The 12,850-nt window shown below is 42.2% G+C and overlaps 1 protein-coding gene across 2 annotated transcripts in view; it reads left to right on the top strand.

Annotated features, from left to right (window-relative positions):
- COQ8A (coenzyme Q8A) overlaps positions 1–12,850 on the top strand; it is a 133,937-nt gene that overhangs the window by 63,920 nt on the left and 57,167 nt on the right. For both annotated transcript variants that reach the window (XM_089685104.1, XM_089685103.1), the window contains exons 2-3: positions 5,864–6,065; positions 8,327–8,710. In XM_089685104.1, coding sequence (XP_089541230.1) covers positions 5,889–6,065; positions 8,327–8,710 — 561 coding nt within the window. In that variant the 5' untranslated portion in view covers positions 5,864–5,888. The remainder of the gene's footprint in view (positions 1–5,863; positions 6,066–8,326; positions 8,711–12,850) is intronic.

Genomic DNA, 12,850 nt, shown 5'->3' on the forward strand with positions numbered 1-12,850 from the left:
ATGTGTTGAATCTTCCAAAGCACAGTGTGATAAGCTCACAGTGTGCAGTGCAGTGAAATCAGAGCAAGCCATTTTAGTACAAGAGAAATGCTTTAAGGCCTGCTGATATAGTGGATTCTCACATTGGACATGGTGTCTTCAAAGTAACTTTTATTTTTTGGCTTTCAACTATTTACTTGCCTTTTTCATGATTGTATTTAAGAAGACCCTGTCCAGCTTGTCTGTTCAGGAAAAATTGAGTGTCTGTGCAAAGGGGCCCTCTTTGTCCCAATGATACTTGCCTTGCCATCAATTTTCCCCATTGCTTCTTGGTATGGAGGATCATGCCACTCTCATATGACAGCATTTGGGGTGTAGCACTTCACTACTATGCCTTGAGGGTTTGAGGTCACCGCTCCCCCTAGCATCCGACTTGTTGGTTTGTACCGATATGAGGGATGAAGGAGCAGCAGGGATCCATGGAAAGTGAGTATAAGGGGGGGGAGTTTGTCTTTGCACAGACATTGTCACTTTGCCCTGAATAGGTGAGGTGACCGTAACTCTGTAAAACACAATTTTTATGCAGTATTACTCAATTGTTACTCAATCTGTGTTGTTGTTGTCACATAAGGGTGGGGCGGATTGACTTTATCAATGGAGACAAAAGTTTGGGGTTATCTGAAGCTGCACATTTGTTTTCTTGTTTCATCTGCTGCTGTGCCGTGTTTTTCAGACTTGTTGATAATCTGTTCATTGAGTTGAACACATCCTAGAAGCTAGATAGCCTCTGCACCTAAAAATGACTGTACCCTCTGCTATTGACACTTTTTACTGGCTACTAACATATGCTTATTCTCGGGGTTCAGAGTTCCCTAAAAGAACAAACAAAACGTTTACCAAGAAACACTTGTGTGCCATTCCTATCTTCATTCTTTAAATGCTGGTTACCTGGCTCCCTTGATGACCCTTTTGATTCAATGTTTAAGGTAGAGACCCTATTTAGCCTACAGATGAGGGCTTCTGAATGTATTTGGACTTTTCCAGATTCGCAATTCAGCCAGGGAAATTGCACTTCAGACGGGGGATCAGTAGTTGCAGCCCCCATGTTTCTTTTAGGAATGGCTTACAGTTTTAGATGGTGTGAGAAGTAAGTTTTCCATTTATATTCTGTGTCCATGTTTGGCAGATAAATGATGCGAGGATTCCTTTTATTACAAAGTCATTTTTTCACCCCAGAACATGTCGGGGGACCACAACACCCTAAACCATTTTTGACAACTAAATACATTGAAAGAAAAATGGCGTTTGGTCAATCTTATCTGAATTTTTTTGACAACTTAAACTCTCTAAAATGTCATAAAACCTTTCCCATGCTAATGTCAGTTGTGTTTAATATTTCTAAATCTGCATCTTTCATTTGAATTACGCCCGGTGATCCTGCCATGAAAGTCATTTTTGGTTCTAGGGCAGCGGTAAGCAAGCTTAGAGGTGGAGATCTACCTGAACGACATGGGAGAAGCCAAACATCACCGGGCATAGTGTCCCCTCCTCACACCTGATTTAAACCTTTAATTGACGTATTGTAATTGCATGCTTTGCCCAGCAAGAAATTCTCACATAAAAAGTATGGATTTCGCTCAACACCCCAGCCGAAAAGAAGGATTTTCTAAATTGGGTAAAAAATGAATTTATAAACAGTGTTTGGTTGTGTGTTTTTTTTTTTTTTTTTTTTTTTTTTTTTTTTTATACGTCAGATATCATTGACTAACCATTATCTTTTATTGATTAAAAGCAAACACACATTGGACATATAAACACACTCATTAAAAAGTGTCAAGGGTCACATCTAAAGATCGATTTGGATATCTTTGATCAAAGTGATTAGATTGATAGAAAATCTATCAATCTCAATTAAATACCAATCAAAGGGACAGTCAGAGAATAGATAGCGACAGACAGAGTGGCCACAAGATTGTACTAAATGCACAGCATGCTGAACAGATCTTTATCCCCGGTCAGTGCTATACACAGCTGGCAAAATATATAATTTATTTCAGGTACTTATATAGTGCCGTCAATTTACGCAGCGATATATATATATATATATTACATTCACATCAGTCCCTAACCCTCAAGGGGTGTACAATCTAAGGTCCCTAACTCACATTCATACATACACATTCTAGGGACCATTTAGACAGGTGCCAATGAACCTACCAGCATATCTATGGAGTGTGGGAGGAAACCGCAGTACCCGAAAGAAACCCACGCAGGCACAGGGAGAACATGCAAACTCCAGGCAGGTGGTGCCGTGTTTGAGATTTGAATCGACAACCCTAGTACTGCCAGGCAGAAATGCTAACCATTTAGCCACTGTGCTGCCCTATATAATGAATGGATCCCTGAATTTCCAGATCCAATGGTATATCATGGATAGAAGATGAGTCAAAATAATCCCAGAAAGCTTTATACTAGAAGTTAAATCAAATATGGTTCCACTTTGTGATCCTGTTTATAGACCGTAGTGAATCTATGCGATGTAGCCACAAACATGCAAGCCGGAGAAGTATTATCTACTGGTGGTCCAGAGGAAGAAAAGTGTACTATTATAGGATATTCTAAGGATATAAATTGACTCAAAGATACCTAATGTGGGCATCAACCTCCCTCACACTTGTAACCGCTAAAATGTACCATACAAATATATTCCAGCTTGATTGCCCAGTACTAATATCGTGTGGATATGCTGGCTCCAACGCGGAAAAGAAATCCTAGATAGAGTAGCAGTATAAAGATTGAGGCCTTCCTCAAATAGTCAGTGTCCCTTTTTGTAAAAAAGAAAAATAAAAAAATATATTGGATTGGCATACTTATCAGTCCAATATTGATCCAGACGTGGCCGATGACTTGTATGACCGGTTTCGCCGGTCCCTCCCAGCTGCATCAGAGGCATGTAAGACACAAGCTGAAAGGTCCTCTTAAGGGCTTCAAGATGGCCACCACAGATAAACTGCACATGTGCGGTGCTTCATGATGTCACGACACACGCGTAACGATGTACGTGAGGTCATGACGTCACCGCCATATTGAAAGAGAAGAGAGGGTGAGAACAAAGTGATGGGAAAACCACAAAATGACACTGAAGAAACATTGAAAAGAAAAACCCAAGTACCATCAACTCACAGAAAAATCTCCATAACCGAAGTCCATTATACAAAAGAGACATATCATGGGGACACTGATTCGATTTCTTTGTAGTTCGAAAGAACGCCTTGGACAGCTAACATAGTGCTCATATGAAACCACAAGATGGCCCCAAAAAGGAACCACCCCTCATTTAGTAAAACTCATGATGGTCCCCTGATTAAAATTGTATACATATGAGTGACATATTAAATAATTTGTAAGTCCATTTTATTGCAAAAAGTGGCTATAAAGGGAAACTGGGAGCAAGGGGGACAACTTGGTACATCCACCTCTCCGCTCCATCCCGTCCCCATTTCCAAGTCGAAACCCATCCTGTCCCTGTTTTACATCAAAATATAAACACTTAAAACCCACAAACGTACAAAGGTATCTGTCGGACGATCAAGTGTATATAAATAAATTAATATTAAACTATCCATGTTTACATACAACCATATAATCTGTAAACCCTTTTGCAAAAAAAGGGAAAAAAATGTGTTTACTCTTCCTCACAACTGCATGCTTCTGCGGGGGGGAAAGGGTTAAAGCAGGTGGTGAGAGCAACACAATGGTGCCTGCTTTAACCCCTTGTTGTACTGCACAACGTTGCAGGGCACTTGCATGTAACTCCTGCTGTGGCTGCCACATGTCACCCCTGGCCACTGCAACTATAGCGGGCACGGTGGTAAATACAAATCTTAACTATGGGGTCTTGCCGCCCCCAAAACTGAAAATGTAAATGCACCCTTACTATTCTGATCCCCCTATAATGCTGCTTTCACACTGATGTCTTGCAGTTTATCTGCACTGCGGGTGAAGCGCAGTGTGTCTGTGACTTTCCTGGGTTAGCTGCGTTTTGCCAAAGACTTCTATTATATCCTGCAGGCATGGAGCACTTTCTGAAAGTGCACCAAATCTGCAGTATATAATAGAAGTCTATGGCTCAGTGCAGCTAGCCGCAGGAAAGTACCCGTGGTGTGGGTAAACCACAGAGCATCAGTGTGACAGCACAGTACTATTATGCCCAGTGTATTGCTTCACACTGACCTGAAATCTCTTCTTTCCTGCTGCTGGCACCACTCTAGAGACCGCTAGCCAGGATAAAAGGCGATGTGCAGTTGGTATCACTCCTCATGGGACAGGAGCCGGCACTACAGAGGAGACATCGGCTTATGGTGCTCCTACTCCCTACTACAGCTCCAACTTTACAAGTATTTCCTCTGCATCTCCTGTGCACAGCCCTCTTCAGATCACCCCACAGATTTTCCATCGGATTCAGGTCTGGGCTCTGGGTGGGCCATTCCAAACCTTTAATTTTCTTTTAGTGAAGCCATTCCATTGTTGATTTGGATGTATGCTGTGGGTCGTTTTCATGCTGAAAGATGACGTTCCTCTTCATGTTCAGTTTTCTAGCAGAAGGTATTTGGAACTGTTCATAATTCCCTCTACCTTGACTAAGGCCCTAGTACCAGCTGAAGAAAAACAGCCCCAAAGTATGATGCTGCCACCACCATGCTTCACTGTGGGTATGGTGTTCTTTTGGTGATGCGCAGTGTTTTTGCGCCAAACATATTTTTAGGAATTATGGCCAAAATTTCAACCTTTTATCAGACCTTAACACATTTTCCCACATGCTTTTGGGAGACTTCAGATGTGTTTTTGCGAAATCTAGCCGGGCTGGGATGTTTTTCTTAAAGTAAGAAAAAGCTTCCGTCTTGCAACTCTACCCCATAGCCCACACATATGAATAATACGGGAGCTTGTTGTCACATGTACCACACAGCCAGTAATCTCCAGATATTCCTGCAGTTCCTTTTTAATGTTGCTGTAGGCTTCTTGGCAGCCTTCCAGAGCAGTTTTCTTTGCGTCTTTTCATCAATTTTGAAGGGACGTCCAGTTCTTGGACATGTCACTGTTGCGCCATATTTTCTCCACTTGACTGTCTTCGCTGTGTTCCATGGTATATCTAATGCCTTGGAAATTCTTTTGTACCCTTCTCCTGGCTGATACCTTTTTAACTATGGGATCCCTCTGATGCTCTAGAAGCGCTCTGCGGACCATGGCTTTTGCTGTAGGATGCAACTAAGAAAATGTCAGGAAAGAACTACTAGAACTAAGCTCCAAGGAACAAGGCCCTCCTAACCCTCTTGTATTGAACTGTATTGTTGCTGTATTGTCTCCTGTTATATTGGAAAGCACTGAGCAAACTTTTGGCGCTATATAAATCCTGTATTATAATAATAATAATAATAATACAGCTGAACTTTATTTGGGGTTAATCAGAGGCACTTTAAATGATGGCAGGTATGTACTGACTCCTATATAACATGATTTTGAACGTGAATTTCTCTGAATACAGCTCCATCCCCAGTAATAAGAGGGTGTGCACTTATGCAACCACATTATTTTAGTTTGTTTACTCCCCCCCAAAGATATCCGTTTTGTTTTTCTAATGAGTTGTACAGTTTTTAGGTCACATTGAAGGTGGAAAAAGTTCTGCAATGATTTATCTTTCTCATGTTTTTACATCCGAGACCTTACATTTTAACAGGGGTGTGTAGACTTCTTTTATCCACTGTAAATATCATAAAATGTCCATAAACTGTTAAAACCAAAAACAATCAGATAAAAACAGAACACATGAGTTTTTCCCTAAACTTGTTTTTTTTTTTTTTGGTTTTTTTTTCCCCCTCTGCAGGTGTGGGAAGTAGCAAGCATCCATCATGGCGGGAGATGCAATCATGCTAATGCGAGGCCTGGCTAAGCTCAGTAAAGCCATACTGGAGGTGCAGACCGGACAGTTGAGACAAGCAGCAGCGGGCAAAGATGTTGCCAATGTGGCCAGAAGCTGGCAGGTGGCTGCTGAGGAGCGCTTCAGTGCTGCTATGGGTAGAGTGCAGGTGAGAGGTGTGTGTGTGTGTGTGTGTGTGTGTGTTGGCTTCAGCTAATTAAAGTTTAACTCCAGCCAAAACATTCCTAATTTTAAAAAGTGTGTGTGGAAGATCTAGACCCCTGTCATGTTTCTATTGCTGGTCACCACTGGGAAGATTTACCCTTTCTCTTTGCCCTGGAGACCATTTTCTAAGGGTCAGAAAGTGATGGGAAATCTAAACTTTCACAGTTGTATACAGAGCCAGGCGTGGTGGTGGGGGGGGGGGGGGGGGGGGTGATCTTCCAATGAGAATACCTGTTCTGGTGATGGTTGTCATTTTTTAGTACCTTGGTTTTATTTATTTATTTATTTTTTTGGGGATATTATGAGGTCAGTTTTAAAAAGAGATTGAGTTTGAAGAAGTGGTGTGACATCCATACTGATCAGTCAGTTTACACATTAGTAATGTGAGAGAAAATTTGAAGATGTGAGTAGATTTGGGTGTCATCAGCATACAGATGGTATTCAAGCCATAGGAGTTTATCAAGTGACCAAAAGAGGAGGTGTAGATGGATGAGAAGGGGGTGAACGAATAGAACCTTGGGGGACTGCTACAGAAAGAGGAAGAGACAGAGTAGTAGGGAACACTGAAGGAGAACCAGGGAAGAGCAGAGCCTTGGAGGCCAAGGAAGTGTTTTTTTTTTTTTTTTTTTTGTGGAGGAGCAGGTGGTCAAAAGTATCAAAGGCTGCAGAAAGGTCTAGTAGTCCGAATATGGAGTAGTAGTATGAAGATGTTGCAGCCTTCATGAAAGGTACCCCTGGCTGATGCATGTTCTTGGTCAGTTTGAAGTATTAAGCTAGGTTCTTTGGGGTGGCAGCAGTTAATGGGACAGCATGTCCTTCATATTTTAGTGATCTTTAGAACTGGATCACAACAGCAGTCAGTTTTTCTGAATACCTGTTAGGCAGCCATATCAACAATTATTGTCCCAGTAAATACAACCTGAATTGTGTGCATGCTTTCTAAGTAGTTCTTTGGGGAGGCAGCGTGTACAGTGTGGGGGGGCAGTCTGTACACACAGGCTCCCTCACTTGCCAGTTCTGAATGAAATTGCTGCCTCCTTTGTTTACTTTAGAAGGAGCTGTCATTCAGGCCAGCTGATAAAGGGAAAAAAGGGGTGAGGTCACCTGGTGACCACGCCCCTTTCTCTACTTGAGCGGCGGGGCCAAATGACTGCTCCTTTTCAAGTAAGTAAAGGAGGCAGCAATTTTATTCAGAGCTGGCAAGTGAGGGAGCCTGTGTGTACAGACTGCCCCCCCACACTGATCTCTTTGCACACACAATCTACTCCCGCTTTTTGTTTAAATTCTGGTGTCAGCAGGAAATCCCCACTGACAGCAGAGATGAGTCACTGGTTGTTAGGACGCCGTCGGGTACCAGCTCCTTTTTTATATCGGTTTTAGGTCCGCTTTCATTTTCCAAATGTAGGTTTGTTCCGTTTATCCAATAATATCCATTTACACCCGCATCTGTTCGGGTCCATTTTATTTAATCCTCCATTTACATCTGTTTGCCCGTGCATTGCTGTCCGTTTTTCATCTGTCAACAGCTGACAAACAGACTGCCCGTGTGAAAGGGAAATAAAGGTTACCATGTTGGTCACCTGAAAAAAATTCTCTCTGGCAGGTCTATGCAATACAGAGTGGCCCATGTCTCCTGCCTTCCCTCTGTCCCAAGCACTGCATCCACTTTCAGACTTTAGCATGTGGCACTTGCAGTACAGAGGTGTCAGGTGCCTGCAGCATGCTGTGGTCTCTTCCTGCTAACTGATATGTCATGTAGTGGTGTAAGGGACAGAGAATCAAACCACAGCACAAGGTGGAGTGCACAGACATCTGATACTCTTGGAAGTGTCAAGCAATGAAGAGCAGAGTGCTGGAATGGGAGAGGTGGTAGAAGACCATGTTTGAAAGGTGGCAGTTAGTAGTATTAATTTTTTTTTTTTTTTTTTTAAGGTGATGGACAGGTCTATGTAATTCTCGGATTTTTGGAAGACGTGTGTAATTGAAAGCCAGTAACTGGATAGGAAATTAATTTGAAGGACCAGCATAATAGCACGATTCCCTGTTGATATGTTACCAGCCATGCAGTCAATGCATGAAGTACGCGCTCTTGTTAGGAGTCAGTGTAACCTAACCTCTAGGTTCAGATTCGCCATAGTTATCATGTTATGACCTTGTGGATATTGACATTTGGGTATTTTAGCCTTTTTTTTTTTTTTTTTTCAGGAATTTGGCAGGCAGCAGAAGAACCTGGCTGTGGAGGACACTGACAGTTTTTCGGGACCGGCCTCAGAAATTGCCGGCATGGAGTACTCGCCTACATCCGACCACACTCATGAAATCCAGCATGCAGAGGATCAGTCCAGCGAGGATGCAGTCTACAGCAACCAGGGCCAAGACCTCTATTCCTTCCAACCAGACCCCTCCTCCAAAATAGATAATGGGACTTTATTTGGAAATCTCAGGGACACTGCAGGACCTTTTTCGGCCACAGGACAGAAAAGAGGCTTTCACCAGGACCACACTTCTGTCAGTGGGCTGACCGCAGAGGACATTGACAAAGCCAGAGAGTCAAAGTCCACTCCAGAGCAGAAGCCCCACAGACAGATGGTACGTCTTGTGTGTTTTTATATTGGGGCCATGTGCTGGGAACCAGGAGGGGGGAGGGGCCTGGAGTTTAGCGATAGGATTTATTGACAAAAAAAGTTAGATTCAGTCTTTTTGTTTTGTAGATGCTGTAAACACTACTTTTTATGATAGTGTGTGTTTTATAATGTGCCAGACATATTTGAAAACAGTTCTTCCTTCAATTTATTCACTCTGGGTCACTGTAGCCCTTGGGATACAAGCACTCTGTACTGACCTAGGTATTAGCAGCCCTATTTGTCTATGTCAGGTTGTTGAAAATAGACAACACTTGCAGCTCTACTAGTAAAGGACATGCACGTGGGATATTAAAATTGGGTTGTAAGGTTATGGATTGTTATGAGAAGGTCATATTATAATTTAAAAAAAAAAAAAAAAAAAAATCGGAATTCTACATCTAAGAATGTAAAACTTGTAGATTTAAATACAGATTAGTTTATTAGAAGTTTTTCTTTTTGTTTTATACATTTCTTTTAAATGTAGCAGTAAATAAATTATATTTACTAAGAATTCAATATAGTTTTCATTTAAAGTAGACCCATGCTCAGCTGTTTGAATCTCCTTTATATTTTTCCCTGACTGGTTCTTCCTCCACACCCCCCATTTCATTACATATACAAGACTGGATGCAGTGATGTCTCCGTGCTGAGTGCTCTACATAACTTATGAAAGCAGGAAGCTGCAATTATGCAGAGCAAACATGACTTAAAGAACTGAAATCCAATGAATGAAAGGGGCGGTCCATTGACAGGTTAGGGGGGGGAAGAGCTAGAATATGCTAGATGTCCATCGGGCAGGAAATGAGGCAGGCTCTGACTTGTTGCAGCTTCTAATGCACACTGTGAGGAGTTCAGTGTAAGCAATTTCAGTACATGAGAGCTATATTGGCATCTAATGGGGCTCATGAAGAGCTGAAATACTTGTTTATTTCAGGTACTTATATAGCGCCGTCAATTACGCAGTGCTCTACATACATATATTGTACATTCACATCAGTCCCTAACCCTTAAGGAGCGTACAATCTAAAATCCCTAACTCACATTCATACATACACATACTAGGGTCAATTTAGATAGGAGCCAATTAACCTACCAGCATGCCTTTTTGGAGTGTGGGAGGAAACAGGAGTACCTGGAGGAAACCCACGCAGTCACAGGGAGAACATGCAAACTCCAGGTAGGTGGTGCTGGGGTTGGGATTCAAACCAATGACCCTAGTACTGCCAGGTGGAAGTGCTAACCATTTAGCCACTGTGCTTTTGGTGGTATTGTTACTCCAGTCTCCTTGGCAGTGCTGGCCATGTGGCCTAAAGCCTAGGCAATTGGTCAGGTGAACTTTGCTGCAGGATCAACCATTCTGAACGCTGACAGTGCCCCCTTCCTTACAAAGATTTTTTGATGAAATGTCTAGGCTTCTTGGGACACAGCACTGCAAAATAAAATGTAAGCCTTCCCTTTTTGAGACAAATGTAGGTCTGCTTTAATGATGGAATACATAAGTGTGTTCTTTTCCTGCATTGCCTAGAGCCCCACTTTAAGCCAGCTTTTGTCAAGTAGTAATGTTAGGATTTTTTGTCACTTTATCCTTCTGCAAATGTTCCTAAATGCTTTCTTTACTCTGTGGAGAATAGTGTACATTCAGCATCACTCCTTTCCCCCCCAATGTAGATGTAAAGGATGGTACGTGTCGGGCAGATTACCAGCTCTCTGTGAAGTCTGATGACTCGGGGAAACCGTTTTCCAAACATGTGCCAGGCTGCACGTCCCCGTGCCACATCATTTATGTCTGCAGCATCAAACAGGGTGTGAAATCTGGAAGGGGTTATTGGGATTTCCTCTGATGTGAGCTACGCTGCTTGTATATGAGGTTTACTTTGATTTGTAAGTCTCACACTGCTAATTCCCAGGAAATTAGCACACGGAGCTTCTCACAATGTTTGTTAAACATGAGAATGAATAACTATGTATAATTAAAGTGGAGCTCCACCCAAAAGATGAAGTTCCGCTTTAAGGATTGGTCCCCTGCTCCCCATGCAAAATTGGCACCCTTGTGGGGGGGGGGGGCGGGTACCTGATTTTGACAGGTACCCGCTCCCACTTCTGCTCCGACTGCCTAGACGAAGTTCTCTCACAACCTCCCTGCAGTCTTCTGGGACGCGTGACTGGTCCATTAACAATGCACAGCGCTACTCGCGAATTCACAGTTGGCATCTGGCTGTGAAGCTACAAGCTGTTACAGCCGGGTGCCCACATTTAAGATGCTGGCATCTCTGAATCATAGGACAGGTGAGTTTGCTGCTTTTTTTTTTTTAAAGGTCAACAGCTACAGTTTTTGTATCTGCTGACTTTTTTTTTTTTTCAGAGGAGATTGGAGTTCCTCTTTAAGAAAACATATATACAGATTGCATTTTTTTTTTTTTTTTTGTGGTATTCCTCCACACGTTTTGTGTAGCTGTAAAACTCTCTAATCCCCTTCTATAGCAGATGAAATTGGTTGTATAGTTGTTTTGCAGTCTAATTACTATATGTAGCTGCAGTATTACACTGACCGCATTGCTGTGATCCCACAAACCCACACCTGGCAACTGAACTGCATTTTTCTCCTGGGCGTGCTTACTGCGGGTCACTTTTAGTATTATACTGTCTCTGAAAACAAAACTTTTTTTTATGTGATGGACACTGGATGGCTTTAACCTTTTTGGGTTTTACTGCCATCCATAGGATTGAACAGTGGCAAGCCCAAGGTAACCCCCACCTACTGCCAGAATACTTGCCGTGTCCCAGGAGGCCGGGCGTCTTTTCTTCATCTCTGCTCTGTAAACGGCTATCCTATTTTTTTTTTTTTTTTTGCTAGCACTTTCTCCAAATAACTCTTTTATTTAACAATTTCTAGAAATGGACTATATTGCTGTACAAAAGGGGAGAAGGGTGGAAAACCATAAAAATAAGCAATATAAAGCTAAATCCTGTTTTCTGTCCATCAGATGAAATGAAGAATCTCACAACCAAACAATCCATTCAACTGTACATTCCTTCATTCAGGCCTTACAAACTCTGAGGAGGCCTTAGATGTGTAAATATAGATAATAAGCATGCATAAAATCTTCAAGTTAATGGAAAAAGGGTTGTATGAGCACAAGATAGGTATGACCAGGAAGGTCCAGACATTGTCTATTAAATTCCCTTTGAACTTCTTGCCTAAGATAGTTTAGCCTCAACCAGGACATTGCATTTCCATCCCTCTGTCCAACTCCAGTTCACCTAAAAAAGGACATTTCCCTTCATTGTCTAGACTTGGTTTGGGCTGTAAGAGTCTATCTTTCGGCCACTGTTTTTTACCTTTTTTTTTTTTTTTTTGTTATCCTGGATGGGACCCCAAAAGAGTGCTCAGTCTTTTCTTTCCACTATCCTAGCTCAAACAGACCATTAATCAAGCTTGTGGTTTTAAAGCGTATGTGAACCCTTAGCTTGTAAAACAACCCATTCAGTATAAGGCTTTGTTCACACCAGGTGGGTGCATGCAAAATCGTATGTTTTGCCGCACCACACAAAAACACACAGCCCTTTGGAAGAAGCACACAACGCTCACTTCTTAATGGCCCCCCCCCCCCATGCATATTGCACATTTGCGCCCATCAAAATGCATGTCACTGCAGTACCATGTGTGTCGATGCAATGCCGTTTCAAAAATCATGTTGTGTTTTTTTTTTTTTTTTTTGTTTTGTTTTTTTTTAATGGGTTGTCCAAAAACATTTTTAGGAACGTGCAAAAAAGCCTCTTGGTGTAAACAAGGCCTAACATAGACATGCAAAGGCAAAACGTGTGTGCATATGCATGTATGTGTATGTAATAAATATTCTCTATTCTGCATAAGGGGTTGAGGTGGGGATTGAGACTGCAGGGGAGGGGCTGTCTGCAGGAGGCAGAGAATCGGCAGTACAATCTCCCTAGTGAAGATCAGTGCAGGGGCTTGTCAGCACAGGTCTGACCATTGTATTTCAGGTCCGATGTGCTCCCAAGTGGAATGCAGAAAAGAAAACTGACCACACTGGGATGGATGTGCTTTCATGTCCAGTGTGGTCAGTTTGAAATGGGAAAGCAGGGA

This window comes from Staurois parvus, unplaced genomic scaffold (genome assembly GCF_062004578.1).
Source record: "Staurois parvus isolate SC_StPar_1 unplaced genomic scaffold, SC_StPar_1.0 ptg000362l, whole genome shotgun sequence".
NCBI lineage: Eukaryota > Metazoa > Chordata > Amphibia > Anura > Ranidae > Staurois > Staurois parvus.